The sequence below is a fragment of the Hemiscyllium ocellatum genome, chromosome 13 (genome assembly GCF_020745735.1).
Source record: "Hemiscyllium ocellatum isolate sHemOce1 chromosome 13, sHemOce1.pat.X.cur, whole genome shotgun sequence".
NCBI classification, from domain to species: domain Eukaryota; kingdom Metazoa; phylum Chordata; class Chondrichthyes; order Orectolobiformes; family Hemiscylliidae; genus Hemiscyllium; species Hemiscyllium ocellatum.
In genome coordinates this window covers 6,304,255-6,324,024 of record NC_083413.1, presented here as the reverse complement: position 1 = coordinate 6,324,024, position 19,770 = coordinate 6,304,255, and the positions used below count along the sequence as shown (strand labels likewise).

Genomic DNA, 19,770 nt, shown 5'->3' with positions numbered 1-19,770 from the left:
AGGTGAAAAAAAAGAGTTTGAGTTATGTACAGGCCTCCAAACTGTGGTCAGGAGCTGGGGTGCAAGATAGACCAGGAGATAGAAAAGATGTGTAGGAAAGGCAAAAATAGATTGAGAATGGGGTTGAGAAACTTATCAGCCATGATTGAATGGCAGAGCAGACTCCGGCTGAATGGCCTAATTTCTGCTCCTATGTCTTATGGTCTAACATGGACTTTACTAAAGCAGTTGACAAGATAGACTGGTCGAGAAGATTCTCATATGGGATCCACGGTGAGTTAGTAAGTTGGATAGAAAATTGGCTTTGTTATAGAAGCCTGAGAATAGTTATGGAAGGGTGGACTTGTGACTGGGGGTTTGTGACCAGTGGTGTTTCGCAAGGATCAGTGAGGAACTTCTGTTGCTTGCAATATATGTAGGTGGTCTGATTATTAAGTTTGTAGACATGAAAATTGGTAGACTTGTGGACAGTGTTGTCAAATGATATAGATCAGTTAGAAGGTTGCGTGGAGAAATGACAGATGAGTTTAATACAGACTAGAATGAGGTGATGGGAGATCAAATGCAAGAGGAACGTATACAGTTAATGACAGGACCCTGAGGAACATTGATATACTGAGGGATCTTGGGTCCAAGAACATAGTTCCCTGAATATGGCAGCACAATTAGATTAGATTAGATTTACAGCGTGGAAACAGGCCCTTCGGCCCAACAAGTCCACACCGACCCGCCGAAGCGAAACCCACCCGTACCCCTACATTTACCCCTTACCTAACACTATGGGCAATTTAGCATGGCCAATTCACCTGACCCGCACATCTTTGGACTGTGGGAGGAAACCGGAGCACCCGGAGGAAACCCACGCTGACACGGGGAGAACGTGCAAACTCCACACAGCCAGTCGCCTGAGTCGGGAATTGAACCCGGGTCTCAGGCGCTGTGAGGCAGCAGTGCTAACCACTGTGCCACCGTGCCGCCCAATTAGATAAGGTGCTAAAGAAGGTGTATGGAATGCTTTCCTTCATCAGCCAGGGCATTAAGTATAAAAGTTGGGAAGTCACGTTGCAGCTATATAAGACTTCGGTTTGGCCATATTTGGAGTATTGTGTGCAGTTCTGGTTGCCACACTGTAGGTAAGATATGGAGGCTTTGGAGAAAGTATAAAAAAGATTTACAGAATATGGCCTGTATTGGAATGGATTAGTTATAAGGGGAGGTTGGACAAATTTGGATTGTTTTTGCTAGTGTTAACAGCTCAGAAGTGACCTGAAAGAAGCATATAAAAATTGTAAGAAATGTGGATAGGGTCGCAGTCTTTGGCCCACGGTGTAAATGCCAAATGCTTGGTGGCACAGATTAAGATGAGAGGGGGAAAGTTTAAGTGGCTGGAACGTGCTGCCAGGGGAAGTGGTAGAAACAGATGCAATAGCAAAGCTGAAGAGGCATTTACACAGACACATAAACAGGCAGAGACTAGAGTGGTATGGCCCATGTGCAGCAGGTGGGATTAGTTTAGAATGGCATCATGGTCAGTTCAGATATGATGGGCTGAAGGGTCTTTTCCTGCCTGCACTGTTGTATGTTCTGTGTTCAACAACCACTATCATATTAACCTTCTCCTTGTTTGTAAAAGGTAAAGTCTTACTCGGCCATGGGGCTGCTCTGTCATTAGAGATGGTGGTTTCACCTGAGAGTCACCATGCCTCAGGCGAGGGGAGAGATTGAGAAAGTGACTCTTTGGTGATAACCTCAACTGATGTGAGAATTGAACCCACACTGTTGGCATACTCTGCCATCATTGCAGCCATCCAGTCAACCTGAGCTAACCAACCCCAATCATCGGTAACCACATTGTAAATGTGCTGATTAGTGCATTTGGTGTGCTAAACTCTTAGGTTGTTTTTAATGTAATTGCTTGTTTAGATAACATTGGATCATTGAGATACCTCACAGGTAATACATTGGCTGGAGGTTTGACAGATGTTTTCTAAATGAAAAGTCTTTTCTTTTTCTGTGCAGTCATTCCTTCGTATAATTATTTCTATTGTCGTCACAAAACTTTTTTTGTTACATGTACATATAACTTGGATACTGCATCTTGCACCATTTAATTTCTGGTAAACAAGGGCAAGTGCAGAAGTACTGGTTTTATGTTTAAGAATCATTCTAAAATGTAGCCAAATAATGTGCAAACTTGTATCTTCTGCAAGTCCGAGGCTATTGGATATGCATTGATATAGCCAAGTGTATGCAGAGTGTGATTTTTTTTTAATGCTGATATGACCAATGTATTGGACTTGTGTTGATTTTAAATACTGACATGATTTTAAGAATTCAATCGTGCAATCTAATTTATGGATTAATCTGCTGTTGCTAATATTAAGTTTCTTCTTTTGCAGTTTTTGGTGGAGTCATTACATACAAGGCACCTGGCAGCCAGTTCTAGTATTGAAGGTCAGAGTAAAGAACAATGCCAGCGTGAGGCAGATCACCAACGGCAGATTACACTCGATATCTTGTCTGAAGTAGCTCAAGTGTTCGATTTTCCAGATTTGAATCGCTTTCTCACGGTATGTAAATATTGAGTTTCTTTTAGAATGGTAGCTGTTCCGTAATGAATACTGAAAAAATGTTTAAGACAGTGAAATTTCATTGCACGATATTGAAGAAAAATATTTAAGCATCAACAACAAAACATAATGTTTAAGTAATACCATAGCAACTTAAAAATGCTTAAAACGATCGTCAGGATAGATTCAGGTAAGATGTTCTCCCTTGGTTGGGGAGTCTAGAATTGGGCACAATTTAAAAATAAGGCGAATGTCTCTTAGGTCCAAGATGAGAATGTATTTTACTCAGAGGGTTATGAATCTTCAGAATTCTTTGCCAAAGAGGGCCCTGGAAGCTTTGTGACTATGTTTAACATATAAATTGATAGATTTCTCATTAGCAATGGCACACAGATTTATGAGGGCGGAATTGTTAAAAAAGCAGCAAAGTGTTAAAGCAGATGTGATCATTTGAATAGCAGGCGGGCTTGATGAGCTAGAAGGCGATCCGACAATTTGAATAATTAATTGTCCCAAGGCAGTTCACAGAAGCAGTAAACAAGACACTCCGATCCAGAAGGAGATATGAGAGCACTTAGTTTGGCAAAAGGTTAGATTTTAAGGAGTGTTTAAATGGTATGGAAGGGCAAAATGTGTCAAGGCAGGCATAGAGGGCTGAAGGGTCTGTTCCTGTGCTGTATTGTTCTTTTGTAAAGGGAAGGGAGGGTGGTTGCAAGGCAGTGGGTTGTAGGGAAGCTATTATCTGGGCTAAGGGCTAGGACAACTGAAGGGATAACTGTCATTGATGGAGCAATTGAAATTGGGGTGCTCAAGAGACCAGAATTAGAAAAGTATAGATATCTGAATGTTGTAGGGTTGGAAGAGACTGCAGAGATAGAGAGGGGCGGACCATGGAGGAATTTGAAAACAGGGGTGAGACTTTTAAAATCACGACATTACTTGATGGAAGTCGGTGTAGATCGAGAAGCGAATGTGAGGTGATAGATGAATGTGACTTTGTGCAATTACTTTGTGGCACCCAAGTTCAGATGACCTTAAGCCTACGGAGGGTAGAATGTGGAACATGAGATGTGACTGACATAGAGACTGTTGAAGATAGAGAGTGTAAATGTTGGTTCCAGCAGCAATTGAGCTCCGGCAGGAGTGAAGTTGAGCTGTGTTATGGAGATGGAAATAGGCAGTTTTATTGTTGCTACAAATTTGAGGTCAGAATCTCATCTTTGGATCAATAATTTAGTTAACCTGTTGAGAATTTGAGATGTTAATTTTCATTTCATATACCTTTTTCCAGAGTTGAGCTTGTGTTGGGATTTGTTGAAATGAATAGTGCAAAGTTTAATATAATTGAAACTTCAGACAACGGTTTGATTTTTGTTTTGTCCTTGTATAAACGTTTTTTCCCCTTCCCTGCAGATGGTGTCACACCTCTGTGGGTGGCACGGGGGCTCAGTGGTTAGCACTGCTGCCTCACAGCACCAGGGACCCAGGTTTGATTCCAGCCTCGGGCAACAGTCTGTGTGGAGTTTGCGCATTCTCCCCGTATCTGTGTGGGTTTCCTCAGGGTGCTTGGGTTTTCTCCCACAGTCACAAAGATGTGCAGGTCAGGTGAATTGGCCATGCTAAATTGTCCGTAATATTAGGTGCATTAGTCAGAGGGAAATGGGTCTTGATGGGTTACTCTTCGGAGGGTCAGTGTGGACTTGTTGGGCCAAAGGGCCTGTTTCCACACTGTAGGGAATCTAACCTAATTTTAAAAATGTCTGAGGCTAGGGAGAGGCTATTTTAAGGTAAATCACACTTCTCTGAACATAGATAAAAGCTTGTCTTTCTCTTTTTTAGATAAATAAATGAACTGAAGTGGTTGAGTGCAGAGGTGGCTTATAGACACTTATATAAATTAGGGTTATTTAATAATAAATTGAGAAATTGTGTCACACTTCAGTTCCTAAGACTCTGTAGTTCTCCCTTAAGTTAGCACTTACACTGTCAAAGGACTATTTTTCCATCTGAGCTGGGGTATAATGTAAATTACACTTTATTTTCCAGCGTACCTTGCAATCTCTGTTGCCATACCTGGCTGCAAAGGCCAGTACCACTTCTTCATTGCTGATCCGGACCATAGCAAAGCAATTGAATGTCAATCGGCGAGAAATATTGATCAACAACTTTAAATACATTTTTTCCCACCTGGTTTGTTCCTGCTCAAAGGATGAACTTGAGCGCGGTCTCCATTATCTCCAGGTAAAACCAGTGTGTTTGTGTTAAATAATGAGGCCTTTAAATATGGCAGTGTGAGTTAAAAATCATCTGGTAGAACCAACTTATGAGAAATAATTATGGCATTCAGTAGGGTATTAGATAATTATTTAAAGAGAGACAATATTCAGGATTGTGGAGAAAAGACAGGGGAATGACTCTGAGTCATGGTGCAGAATCAGCAATCCAGCATAGACATGATGAGACAAATTGCTGTGTCTTAACAATTCTGTGATTCTATGAAGATGGAAGCTTATGATGTGAAATTGCTGATTTAGTGTTGAGACTGAAAAGTTTTAAAATGCCTTCTTGAAAGGTTAGCTTCCTTTCCTCAATTTTTATGTTGAATTCCATTGTGATGGTGTCTGAAGGTGAAAAGCTCTTTGAACTCCCTGCCCTTGTCCTCCTGCACTATTCCTCTTCCTGCCTTTTACCCTCTTGCACACCTTCATCTTGTTCTTTCTCCTGTCTCCTTTCCCCAGCTTGGTCCGTATTTAATACCTGTGACAGCTCCAACGTTTTCTGGTTCTGATGAAAGGTCATCAAACTGAAATAGTAACTCTGTTTCTCTTTCTCTACCGGACTGTTTCTGATTTATTTCAAATTTTCAGATTTTTACTTTTCGTCAGCTTTGTACTGTGCAAGTTGTCAGATCTGTCATGATGGACCTGAGAAAACCTGTGCTGACTCCTGAAATAGCAGGCAAACTTTCGAGTTTCACTGCTTCATTGATCTATCTGGTACAGTGTAGTTGGGAGTCAGGAAGTGATGCAAGTCATCCCACACCTTCTCTGGAGACCTGTAAAATGTTATTGTGAACCATTTTTAAAGATAACTTGTCACAGGAGAAATATATCCTTTCAGCTTTCAGAAACTCTTGGGTTTATTGTTTTCTTGTTCCTTTCCTTCTACTTTTTGACTTTTTAAAATTTGTTTTGCTAGTACTTTTTGGCAAAATGCCCCCCTCTGCAACCAACGCATAAACAGTTTTCTTCCATGACAGGACAGAAAAGCTTCATATTGTGCATTGTTTTAAGGTCCAGAGTTCTTATTTCTTTCTTCTTACCGCTGTGTTCTGTGTTTAGAATGAAACAGAGCTTGAACTAGGCAGCCTTCTCAGACAAGATTTCCAAGGGTTACATAATGAACTACTGCTGCGTATCGGAGAGCACTATCAGCAGGTTTTCAATGGACTGGCCATACTGGCTGCCTCTGCTTCGAGAAATGATCAATGCCAAGCACCCAGAGACATTACTTCAGCAGAGTTAATGGTAAGGAGTTGTAGTTCATGCCCATCTGTTTCAGATTCCTCTAGTAGACAAGCTGGTTTCAAAATACAGGCACATGTTCTAGAATGTGATCGTTGCATTCCTGTGCAACCCAATTTATACAAAAATCGCACAGTACAAGCAACACTTGAAGTGATCTAATCACGTTACAGCCAAAACGCACTTTAAAATTTCGCGCTTTAGAAACACCCTGTTCACCCAATCGCCTGACAGCCAATTTGTTTTAACGATAGATGCATTATAGCAGAACTGTGTGTACAAAATACTGCCAGACCTCTCACCTTGACTCGTCAACCTTGTTTCATTTAGTTTTGTTCATAAAATAGCACAAAATATCCATTGAGCACTCCACATCGCTTGTCACAGATTTGCATATCCCATATGTGCACATCGCTTTTTCCTCAGATCTTTGGTGCACCACAACTGGGGACTTCTTCTTTTGTATCTATTCCCTGTGCTCTCACCCTTGATCCTAAAATCTCTGTGTTTTTTCCTATCCATCTCTCTGACCTCCAACCACTCCTGTTCCTACCCTCCGTACTTGCCTTTAAAATCCCTCATGTCCATTGTCCAACTGACTCCTGTTACCTCTTGGTTTTCTTTCCTTCTGCACTCTTGACGTGTTTGGGACTTCAGCTACTCCCTGCACTGATCAATGTCTGCCACAAGGTGGAGTCTGGTATTTGATTTTGCATTTATGTTCATTTTACAAGTGCCAGTTATGAATAAAGGCATTTAGAAATGTGTAACTGTTTAACTTATGTTTTATTTCCTTTCTGATGAGAAAGTTGTAAAAGTGTGTAACTACAGTTTTTCTTTAATAGTAATATGTCTCAAATTATTTCACCTAGGAATGGACAGTGCTTCAATAAATGCATTTGTATTTTTTGGGGAAAAATTCTGCACTAACTCAACTTCATTTTTAATATTGATTCCTTTGGGAATCTGTGACCTCAATTTTAAGGAACACAAGTACAAGTTTGAGGGGACAATTCCTCGTTTAAGGTTGTCTCTGAGATCCTGAAAAGTGCAACTCTTTAATCATCGATCATAGAATCCCTTCAGTGTGGAAACAGGTCATCTGGGCCAACAAGTCCACACCAACCTGCTGAAGAATAACCCACTCAGACCCATTCCCCTACACTACTACCCTACATTTTCTGTTGACTCATGCACCTTACCTACACACTCTGAACACTTTGGGCAATTTAAAATGGCCAATTTACCTGACCTGCACATCTTTGGACTTTGGGAGGAAACCAGAGCACCGGGGGGGAAACTGATGCAGACACGGGGAGAATGTGCAAACTCCACACGGACAGTTGCCTGAGGCTGGAATCAAACCTGGGTCCCTGGCACTGAGCCACCATGCCGTCCACTTACTGGAGAGAGAAACAGAAATAATAACTCTTATTACCTCCTGCTCACTGCTTGTCCCTAAGGTTCACCCTTTCCAACTATCTGACCCACTCCCATTCACCACTTCCCTTCCTGACTCTTCCACTTGCTGCCTCTTATCCTGAAGCTGTCACTCTGAGCAAGGCCTCAGGTGTGGGCCAGCAAGAAGGAAGAAATGATTTGAGGAAAAGAGAGGAGCTGTGAGTGGAAGGTTCATGGAGGGAAGCTATGAATGACAGTGTCTCGGCCAGCTGGAGAGGCCTCCCCAACAAGATGATCAGATCATGTGTACTTCACTGGGCTCAGCAGGAAACATAGCATAAGTTAAATTGCTAAAACCTGTTGCATATATATCTTCTGTTATATCCATAAAACTAAAGTGAAACAAAGCTGACTAAGGCAATGTATAATCTTACATTATGTCCTGTATCATAATTAAAATCTTGTGACCTATGATTAGTAATCTAATGACAAAGTGGTCCTTCAATGAAAAACACTTGACAAACACTGCTCTCGTGCCCTGTTACAAATATTTTCGAATCAGTCTATTCAGAGATGTCATGACACACCTCTGGGATAGGTGGAACTTGAACTGGCCCGGTGCGAGGTAACGAACATTAGTTTAGTCAATATTTGAACAAACTTCATCTGAAATAAAAACATTAAGAACCTGTTATTGATTTTTTAAAAATTATTTTTCTAGGCAGACTACTTGCAACCAAAATTGTTGGGGATTCTGGCCTTTTTTAATATGCATCTACTGAGTTCCAGTGTTGGAATGAATGATAAAATGATGGTAAGTAAATTCTTATGGTCGTCCTATGGTTTGAAGAACTTGAACAAAACCAGTTATGAATGATCTGTTTTAAATTTACAGGCCATGAATAGTTTAATGTCGTTAATGAAATTGATGGGACCAAAACACATTAGTTCCGTCCGGGTAAAGATGATGACCACTCTGAGGACAGGCCTACGATACAGAGATGAATTTCCTGAGTTATGCTGCAGGTTTGTTTTGAAGGACAGTTTGAGTGAAAAGGAATGCAAAATTAAATTTCACTGAAGTTTTAACATTAAAAGTTGTGTTTAAAAAAATTGAACTGATCACTGCTGAATAGAAATATTACCCTGAAAGACTGCTTGATGTCTTTTTGCTTTCTTTGGATGGGAATGGAATAAGACAATTTGTAACAAAGGCCTTACATTGCAGTCCAAATGCAGAAGACCTCAACAATATCCAGACTTGGTCTGAAAAGTGACAAGTAGCATTCATGCCACACAAATGCCAGATAATGACCATCTCCAATAAGACATGCAATCTAACCGCCATTCCTTGACTTTAATGCAGTTACCATTACCGAATCGCGCACTATCAATATCCTGGGAGTTACTATTGACTAGAAACTCAACTGGACTAGTCACATAAACACACTACAAGGCCAGTTCAGAGGATAAGAATCTTGCAGTGAGTAACTCACTTTCTGATTCCCTAAAGCCTGACCACCATCTGTAACGCACAAGTCAGGAATGTGAAGAAATGCTCCCCACTTGGCTGGATGAGTGCAACTCTAACAAAACTCAAGAGGTTTGACAACATCCAGGACAAAGCAGCCCACTTTATTGAGACCACATTCACAGACATCTACTCCCAGTATCATGTACATTTAGTGTCAGCAGTGTGTACTATCTACAAGATGCATTGCAGAAATTCACAGAAGATCCATAGTCAACACATTCTAAACTAAAAGTCACTTCCCTCTAGAATGACAATGGCAATAGAGATGAGGGAATACCTCCACCTGCAAGTTCCCCCTCAAAGCTACTCACCATTCTGCCTTGGAAATATATCGGTGTTCCTTTCAGTGTTGCTGGTCTAAAATCCTGGAATTCCCTCCCTCAGGGCATTGCAAGTGTCCCTACAGCAGGTGCACTGCAGTGGTTATAGAAGGCAACCAACCACCACCTTCTCAAGGGGCAACTGGGGATGGACAATAAATGCTAGGCTAGCCAGCGATTACTATGTGTGTGTTAAAAAAAAAACTTTAGGTTATCTAAATTCCCTACATCCTTACACTAATCTCTTGACCAATCATCCCCGTGTTGTTCAAATATTTTGACTCTTGCTCAATCAATGTCTCAGTTTTAAAATTGTTATCTACGTTTTCAATTCTGACCATGGCTTCACCTCTTACTAGCTCTGTAAGCTCTGATCCACATCCCTCTGAGTTATAGAGTCATAGAGATGTACAGCAGGGAAACAGACCCTTTGGTCCAACTCGTAAATGGCGACTAGATATCCCAACCCAATCTAGTCCCATCTGCCATCACCCGGGCCATATCCCTCCAAACTCTTCCTATTCATATACCCATCCAAATGTCTTTTAAATGTTGCAATTGTACTAGCCTCCACCACTTCCTCCAGCAGCTCATTCCATATATGTACCACCCTTTGAGTGAAAAAGTTACCCCTTGGGTCTCTTTTATATCTTTCCCCCCTCACCCTAAACCTATGCCCTCTAGTTCTGGACTCCCCCACCCCATAGAAAAGACTTTTTGTTTATTTATCCTATCCATGCCCCTCATGATTTTATAAGCATCCATAAGGTCACTCCTCAGCCTTTGATACTCCAGGGAAAAACAGCCCTAGCCTATTCAACCTCTCCCTATAGCTCAAATCCTCCAACCCTGGAAACATCCTTGTAAATCTTTTCTGAACCCTTTCAAGTTTCACAACATCTTTCCAATAGGAAGGAGAAAAGAATTGCACACAATATTCCAACAGAGGCCTAACCAGTGTCCTGTACAGCCGCAACATGACCTCCCAACTTCTGTACTCAATACTCTGACCAATAAAGGAAAGCATACCAAACGCCGCCTTCACTATCCTATCTAGCTGTGACTCCACTTTCAAGGAGCTATGAACCTGCACTCCAAGGTCTCTTTGTTCAGCAACACTCCCCACGACCTTACCATTAAGTGTATAAGTCCTACTAAGATTTGCTTTCCCAAAATGCAGCACCCCGCACTTATCTGAATTAAAGTCCATTTGCCACTCCTCAGCCCATTGGCCCATCTGATCAAGATCCTGTTATCATCTGAGGTAACCTTCTTCGCTGTCCACTACACGTCTAATTTTGGTGTCACCTGCAAACCTACAAACTATACCTTTTATGCTAACATCCAAATCATTTATATGTAATGAAAAGTAATGGACTCAGCACAGATCCTTGTGGCACTCCACTGATCACAGGCCTCCAGTCTGAAAAACAACCCTCCACCACTACCCTCTGTCTTTGAGCCAGTTCTGTATCCAAATGGCTAGTTTTCCCTGTATTTCGTGAGATCTAACTTTGCTAACCAGTCTCCCATGGGGAATCTTGTCGAATGCCTTACTGAAGTTTATACAGGTCACATCTACCGCTCTGCCCTCATCAATTCTCTTTGTTACTTTTTCAAAAAACTTAATCAAGTTTGTGAGATGTGATTTCCCACGCATAAAGCCATGTTGACTATTCCTAACCAGTCCCTGCCTTTCCAAATACATGTACAGCCTGTCCCTCAGGATTCCCTCCGACAACTTGCCCACCACTAACGCCAAGCTCATTGGTCTATAGTTCCGTGGCTTGTCCTTACCACCCTTCTTAAACAGTGGCACCATGTTAGCCAACCTCCAGTCTTCCGGCATCTCATCTGTGACTATCGATGATACAAATATCTCAGTAAGAGGCCCATCTAATCCTGGCCTATTGATTGTTGATCTTGTCTGGGATTGCCTTAGTTCTGTGCTCAACAGTACCCTCCTTAAACCCCTTTATATTCTCTTACCTCTTTTTGGACTCTCTTTACGACCTAGTTCTTTTCCAAACTTATGGCCATCTTGCCTAACATCACCTTATTTGTTGATCAAATTTTGCTTTCTGACTCACCTTTTCAAAGCACCGTATAAATATATGCTGTGACTTAACTGAAGCAAAATCAAATTTGAGATGACAGTCAGAACACGGAGAGCCAGGTGAAAATCTTGATCGAGTGTTCAACCAGTATGTCCGTTCCATCTATGGCATTAAAACAATGAAGAAACAGTTGTAGAAATTAAAGAAGAAAGCAGTGACATGGCACAAAGCTGGCACATAAGATGACTGAGGGCATTAGTCTGAGCTGTCTTTGAATTAAATTATGCAATGGGATTGTTCAATTTGTATTCTAAGCTTCTAAAGATATATCATTTCTATGAGCAACGAAGCTATTTATGGGTTGTATTGGTAGCTTTAGGGTATTGACACACATTAGCAGCATTGTACAACATGTACAAGCTAAACTGCACATATCTGTAAGAATAATAGGATTGTAATGGTCGGGGATTTTAACTTTCTAAATGTAGACTGGGACTGTCATAGTGTTAATGGCCTGGATGGGAAGGAAGTTAAGTGTGCACAAGAAAAACTTTCTTTTTAAATATGTGGATGTACCTACTGGAGAAGGAGCAATACTTGACCTACTGTTGGGGCATAAGGTAGGGCAAGTGACTAAGGTATCATTGGGGCCAGTGATCATAATTCTATCAGTTTTAAAATGGTTATGGGAAAGGTAGAACTGATCAAAAAGTGAAAGTTCTAAATTGTAGTCAGGCCAATTTTGATGATATTAGACAGAAACTGTCAAAATTTAATTGGGGAGGCTATTCACAGTTAAAGGGACACTTGCGAATTAGGAGACCTTTAAGAATGAAATAACAAGAGTTCAGAGATGTCCCTGTTAGTGTGGAATCTAAAGCTGGTAGGTGTATGGAATGCAGGATGACTAGAGAGACTGAAGTTCTGGTCAAGAAAAAGGAGGCATAGATCAGGTATGGAGAGCTGGGATCGAGTGAATCCTAGAAGAGTATAAGGGCAGTCAGAATATACATAGGAGGGAAATCAGGAGGAGAAAAAAGAGACATGAGATAACTTTGGCAAATATCATTAAGGAGAATCCAAAGAGATTCTATACATATATTAGGGCAAAAGAGTAACCAGGGAGAGATTGGGGCCCCCTAAAGATCAGCATGGCCGACTATATGTGGAACCATAGGTAATGGGTCTGATGCTAAACAAATATTTTACTCAGTATTTACTGTGGAAAAGGATTTTGAAACTAGGGAGCTTGAAGAAATAAATATTGATGTCTTTAAAAAGTTCATATTACCGAGGAGGAGATGCTGGAGGTCTTAAAATGCTGAAGTTGTTAGGTGAGTAATTGGAGGAGATTTATTTTTCTCTCATGGAGGCCTGGACAGAATAGTATGGAACAAAATCTTGAATTAATACCTTCCCACTTTCCTACTAACTTATTCTATTCTGTATTAGAGTTTTGCTAGTTGCTTTAACTTTTCTCATTAGTTTTCACAGCTTGTTACCGCTTTCATAACATTTTAACGGATTTCTTCCTTAATGGCATTCTGTAATTTAAATCTTTTGCTTTCAGAGCTTGGGATTGCTTTGTACGATGCTTAGATCCTAGTTATCTGGGGGCCCTTCTCAGTCAAGTGATTGTGGCTTTGCTGCCTTTAATGTCGATTCAGCCAAAGGAGACAGCTGGAATATTTCGTTATCTTATAGTGGAGAACAGGTAAACTAATTCTTGTATTATTTGCTTAATTGTTTTTATTCATTCAGCTGGAATTTAGATTGCAGGCAGTGTCCCAGGTTTTGCAGTGGTTTTAATGGGGGAAACAGAGGTTTCCTGATGAAGGGTTTATGCCCGAAACATCGATTTTCCTGCTCCTCGAATACTGCCTGACCTGCTGTACTTTTCCAGCACCAATCTAATCTCGACTTTAATCTCTAGGATCTGCAGTACCCATCGCTACTTAATGAGGAAACTATCAATGCTAGCTCCCTTAGTCCGCTGAAGCCGACACCAATGTCTGAAGACCATAAATGTACAGTTGAACAAGAAAATCTAGGAGTTGCTGTCAGTAGTTCTACGCTCCTCCAGATGATGTACTGTTGAGAAATCTCCCTTTTCTCTCTACATCCCACAAACTCCAGCAAGCAATCTCCAAATTGATTAAAATTTTTAGGCTGTTATTTGTTGTGAAAATACTTGAAGTTGCATCTTGTTAGGGATTATAAACTGGATATTAATGCATATAATGTTCATAATTGCTACTGAAAAAACTTCAGAAAAGCTCATTTTAGATTTGTGCAATGTCAAGTTTCTGTGATAATTTCCACATAACTTTAAATGTTTGTGAAACTTTAAAATAATATTTTTGGGTCTAACTTAATCCAATCAATGTTCATATTGCAACTCTACAATTTTTAAAATTAAAAGTGAATCTTTTCAGTGCATTTACTATCACCATCTGTAGATGCCTGAAGTTGGCACTAAGTTTAAACTGCTATGAGGACAGAAAGTGCTGCATAGTAATCACAAAATCCTCGATCAGAGGCAAGTGTTGTTGTTTTATTGCTGATGTAAAAATGTGTCCGCGTGTCATTGTTATAAAAGGCATGAGCTTGAGGTAAAATTATTTTTTGATGACTTCGTGAATAACAGAACAGATGCATACATTGAAATTGTGATCTCACCTCTCAGTTTGTTTTCATATTGTAGGCAACATTTTCATGGATCCAGATCTATATTCTGACAATGAGTACAAATAATTAACTCCATCTCCCAACTTTGCAACTGTTCAGTGATGCCTTTTGCATCTCTGATGTTTATGTCCTCTTCAAGTGTGAAGTACCTTGTCATGTCTGCTACAATGAAATCATTGCATAAATTCAGTTGTTTGTTGTCATTGTTTGCAATGATACTGCAAAATACTATCCTGAAGAAGACTTGCATCCTTATACTACGTTTAGCACTTGTGTTGAAGCACTTAACAACTAATAAAATATTTTTGCCTTGTATTCTCAGTTACAGTGCAGCACAACAGTTGTGTGCAGCAAATTCTTGCAAACAGGAATGACCAGATAACTTGTTTTGTGACTTTGATAGATGGATAGATATTGTCAGAACAGGGGGCATAACATCCCTGATCTTCTTTGAAGTTAGAGGTTGTACATCTGGCTTTTGGTATAACTTGTCATCCAAGCCACCCCACCTCTAACACACAGGGTCCCTGGTTTATGAGCATCCAACTTATGAATGCTATTTCGTACAGGGATGTAATTTTAAAGAGCTGAGTTAGGAGTATTCCTGGATTTACGAATGGATCCGTTACGCTATTTTGCATTGTATTACAGCTTGCTTACAAATCAACTTGCAAATGAATTCCAGAAAGGAACTCCTTTACAACCCAGGGACTGCCTGCACCGAACTAATACGTTGGCCTTGATTTTTCTGCTCAAGCCCAGAGTGGCACATGAGCTTTCTGTGTTTGGCTGGATTGAGTAGATGAGGAGAAGCTATTCCTGCTTAAAGAAAAACAAGCATGAGAGTACATAGATTTAAAATGATGTGCAAACGATGCAAAGCTGATGTAAGAAAAAGCCTTTTCACTCAGTCAATATTTAGGGCCTGGGATGCTCTGTCTGCAAGTGTGGTGGAGGCAGGTTTGATTGGGGCAATCAAAGGGACATTAGATGATTATTTGAGTCAGTGGTGTTCGGGGATATGGGAAAAAGGCAGGTGACTGTCACTAGGCATTGGACCGATGGCTAACATGGCATGTGCAGATGTGCACTAAGTAAATTTTAATTTGCTAAAACTGCTAAGTTGCAGCAAATCTTTTTTTGTTGCTATTTCAGAACTGAAGTAAAAGATTTTCTCCATGAGATTTACTTTTTGCCAGAACATCCCGATTTTACTGAGATCCAGAAGGTTCTGCAAGATTATAGAAAGGTGAGCCTTTTATTTCAGTGTGCTACTCATTGATTGCCTGATTTAAAGTTTAAATATAAATTACCCCCACATAGTATGGAGATTTCACACACTAAAATAAAAGTGATCTGTTCTCAAAACATTAAATGGAAGCTTGGCAGAGGTGCTGAGAAATGTGCAAATTAGTACTGCCAAACATAAGATTGGTCTCCTCCCCAAAGGCACTACGAGACTTTTGCTACAACCCTTTCTGTTTGCTGATTAATTCATCAGTGAATTAAATCATTAGTGAATTAAACTGTTTTAAAAGAACCCAGAAATATTGCTTTAGCTGCCAAGTAGTTAACAAACTTCAGAAATTCAAAACAAAAACAGAAATTGCTAAAGAAACTCATCAGGTCAGGCAGCATCTGTGGAGAGAAAGCAGAGTTAATGTTTCGGGTCCAGTGACCCATCTTCAGAAATTAGATGTCTTTGGTGTTAACATTCATTTCACCAATTTCTGTTTGATAGGAGACTTCTAAAAGCACAGACTTACAAACTGAACTGCAGCTTTCGATGCGTGCTGTTCAGCATGAGAATGTAGATGTCCGTATACATGCACTGACCAGTTTGAAGGATACTTTGTTCAAGAAGCAGGTACGCATGAATGGCTTTAAGTCTTCAATGAATTCACTGATAAGAAAACCATATATGCTAAATTCAAGATTAATAGTGGCAGAAGAACTTAATATTGCAGTAATGACAGATATAACAAGTTATAATGTATTACATTTTAACACCATAAGCAAAGACAAAACAAGATGTTTCTGACATGTCTCTCTGGTTCCTCAGCACTGGCTCCATAGAGAGGGTGATTGTTTAACACTAAGAAAAATACATTCTGTTTGAAGACCATGTTAAAATAGGAAAACTGTCACTGGATCCATGTACTGTATATATTTTAGGACCAATTGGTGAAACTTGCCACAGACAGTGAGACAGTGGAGCCTATTATCTCTCAGCTGGTGATGGTGCTTCTGAAGGGCTGCCAAGATGCAAATGCACAAGCTCGACTTCTCTGTGGAGAGTGTCTTGGTGAGTTGGGAGCAATCGATCCCGGCCGATTGGACCTCATGACCAGTAACACAGAGGGAAAAAGCTCCACGTTTGTGGTAAGGGATCATTTGAATTGGAGTGTCGTCTTGAAATAATTGTGAAGAAATGTTTTGTAAGATTCTATATCATTTGAAACAAGGTTCCATAATGTCTGCTGAACATCCGTATAGGATTGTATCAGGTATCACATAGATATTTTCAATTTAAATTAGTTTATTTATTGTTAATGTTATTCAGAAGATGCTGCTGAGCTTTGACTGCGGTTTTGCCTCATGCTTCCAAGTGAGTTGTTGAGTGATAGAGATGTACAGCATGGAAACAGACCCTTTGGTCCAACTCATTTATTAATTTATTAATTGGTCATTTATTAATGACTTGGAAGAGGGAGTCGAAGGGTGGGTCAGTAAATTTGCAGATGATACGAAGATTGGTGGAGTTGTGGATAGTGAGGAGGGCTGTTGTCGGCTGCAAAGGGACTTAGATATGATGAAGAGCTGGGCTGAGGAGTGGCAGATGGAATTCAACCCTGTCAAGTGTGAGGTTGTCCATTTTGGAAGGACAAATAAGAGTGTGGAATACAGGGTTAACGGTAGGGTTCTTAGTAAGGTGGAGGAGCAGAGGGATCTTGGGGTCTATGTTCATAGCTCTTTGAAAGTTGCCACTCATGTGGATAGAGCTTGTAAGAAGGCCTATGATGTATTTAGCATTCATTAGCAAAGGGATTGAATTCAAGAGTCTTGAGGTGATGTTGTAGCTGTATAGGACCTCGGTAAGGCCACATTTGGAGTACTGTGTGCAGTTCTGGTCGCCTCACTTTAGGAAAGGTGTGGAAGCTTTGGAGAGAGTGCAGAGGAGATTTACCAGGATGTTGCCTAGAATGGAGAATAGGTCGTACGAGGATAGGTTGAGAGTGCTAGGCCTTTTCTCATTAGAACGGCGAAGGATGAGGGGTGACTTGATAGAGGTTTATAAGATGATCAGGGGAATAGATAGAGTAGACAGTCAGAGACTTTTTCCCCGGGTACAACAAAGTGTCACAAGAGGACATAAATTTAAGGTGAAGGGTGGAAGGTATACGGAGGATGTCAGGAGTAGGTTCTTTGCCACTCCCACAGGCAGCGCATTCCATGCCCCCACCACTCTCTGGGTAGAGTTAGAATCATTGGTGACCTTTAAGCGGCAATTGGATAGGTACATGGATAGGTGCTTAATCTAGGACAAATGTTCGGCACAACATCGTGGGCCGAAGGGCCTGTTCTGTGCTGTATTGTTCTATGTTCTATGTTCTAACTCGTCCATTCCAACCAAATATCCTAACCTAATCTAGTCCCATTTGCTATCACTTGGTCTATATCCCTCTAAACCCTTCCTATCCATATACCCATCCAAATGCCTTTTTAAAAGTTGTAATTGTACCAGCCTCCACCACTTCCTCTGGCAGCTCATTCCATACACACACCACCCTCTGCGTGAAAAGGTTGCCCCAATGGTCCCTTTTATATCTTTCCCATCTCACCCTAAACCTATGCCCTCTCGTTCTGGACTCCCCCAGCACAGGAAAAAGACCTTGTCTATTTATCCTAACCAATGTCATTGAGAGCTCAAGATTTATTTCTTGTGCCCTTTCCCCTCATGCAGGAAACTTTCTCTTTGTCTTCTCTGTCCTATCTATTTTCCCTCTTCCCTGCAGCCCTGAAAGGGGTTACACCCAAAACGTTGACTTCTTCACCTCTCTATGCTGCCTGTGTTCTTCCAGCCTCCTGCCTGTCTATTCTGGATTCCAGCATCTGCAGTTTTTTGTCTCTAAGTAATGCATACTGGCCTGACATGTTTTGTATGCCTCTAAATAAAGCTTGAGTACATTAAGTATGTTCATTTTCGAATCTCAATGGATTTTTTAATGTTTTGCTTTCATTAGTTAGGTTTCAGCTGTGGTACTGTGTTCAGTTGTGGGCTATTTAAGTCAGATGGTAAGGAGATGGAAGGCAATGGCTTAGTGATATTATTGCTGGATTATTAACTCAGAGACCCAGATAATGGTTCTGGGACTTGGGTTCAAGTCCTGCCACGGTAAAAGGTCCAATTTGGATTCAATAAATATTCGGAATTAAGAGTTTAAGTGGTTGACATGGTGCTCAACGGTTAGCACTGCTGCATCACGGTGCCAGGGACCTGGGTTCAATTCCAGCCTCAGGTGACTATCTGTGTGGAGTTTGCACATTCTCCTCGTGTCTGCGTGGGTTTCCTCCGGGTGCTCCGGTTTCCTCCCACAGTCCAAAGATATGCAGATTAGGTCAATTGGCCATGCTAAATTGCCCAGGGGGATTTGTAGGTTAGGTGCATTAGTCGGGGCAAATTTAGGGTAGGGGAATGGGTCTGGGTGGATTACTCTTGGGAGGGACTTTGTGCAGTTGTTGGGCTGAATGGCCTGTTTCCACACTGTAGGGATTCTTAAAAAAAATAATCTCCATTACAAGGGAAGGTACAGTATGTTTTACTAGAATGTTACAAGGAACTTCAGTTGGTGGAGGAGATGAAGAAACAGTTGTAATTTTCTCAAGTAAAGAAGATTAGGAAAAGATTTGACGTTGTTGTTCAATTTATTAACAGTTGGATGGAGTAAATAAGGGAAAACTGGTGCAGCAACCAGAATATACAGCTTTAAAATGATAGAGGAAAGAATGCAACATTGAGAAAATTCCTTATTTTGTGGAGGATTGTTGCGATCTGGAATATAATGCTTGAAAAGCTGTTGATACCACGATCTACAGAAACTTTAAAGGTATTTGGACAGATCCTTGAAGGAAAAACATGACCAAGCTATGGGACAAGAGCCGAGGCTGGACACTATCAGAACTTTTTGAAATGTGAACTGTTTCTCTCCCCAGATACTGCTATACCTGCTGAGTTTCTCCAATATTCTCTGTGTCTGTTTCAGATTTCCAGCATCTGTACTATTTTGCTTTCATTTTAGGGGTTTGAAACTAATTGGTTAGCTTTCATAGAGCCCACACAGGTTTGATGAACAGACTGTTCTCAGTCAGTGCTGTAACACTGTGTGGTTCTATTTACATCACAGTGGTAATGTTTGCATTGTCTGGTAATTTGTTCCACAACAAATTCAGCCGAAGCTGCAGAACCAGTTGGTATTTTAGTTAAAGAATGCCTCAAGTAGTGTGTATGAGAAGAGAGCAAGAAAATAATTAAAAAGGTTAGTAAGTAGTTTCAAATGTAGTGAACTTCAAAAGGGTGTTCTTCAATTTTAAACTATTTTCAATCTCCGTTCGCTGAAAATTGATGCATTATGTCTGCTGGGTTGAACTAAAATTATTTGAAAAATAAGGCTTTGA

At 40.6% G+C, this 19,770-nt stretch overlaps 1 protein-coding gene across 1 annotated transcript in view; it reads left to right on the top strand.

The window, feature by feature from the left end:
• The window catches only part of atr (ATR serine/threonine kinase), a 91,464-nt gene that overhangs the window by 31,084 nt on the left and 40,610 nt on the right, over positions 1-19,770 (top strand). The window contains exons 14-22 of the mRNA XM_060834511.1: positions 2,400-2,570; positions 4,617-4,811; positions 5,912-6,097; positions 8,217-8,309; positions 8,391-8,521; positions 12,977-13,120; positions 15,250-15,343; positions 15,836-15,961; positions 16,270-16,476. Coding sequence (XP_060690494.1) covers positions 2,400-2,570; positions 4,617-4,811; positions 5,912-6,097; positions 8,217-8,309; positions 8,391-8,521; positions 12,977-13,120; positions 15,250-15,343; positions 15,836-15,961; positions 16,270-16,476 — 1,347 coding nt within the window. The remainder of the gene's footprint in view (positions 1-2,399; positions 2,571-4,616; positions 4,812-5,911; positions 6,098-8,216; positions 8,310-8,390; positions 8,522-12,976; positions 13,121-15,249; positions 15,344-15,835; positions 15,962-16,269; positions 16,477-19,770) is intronic.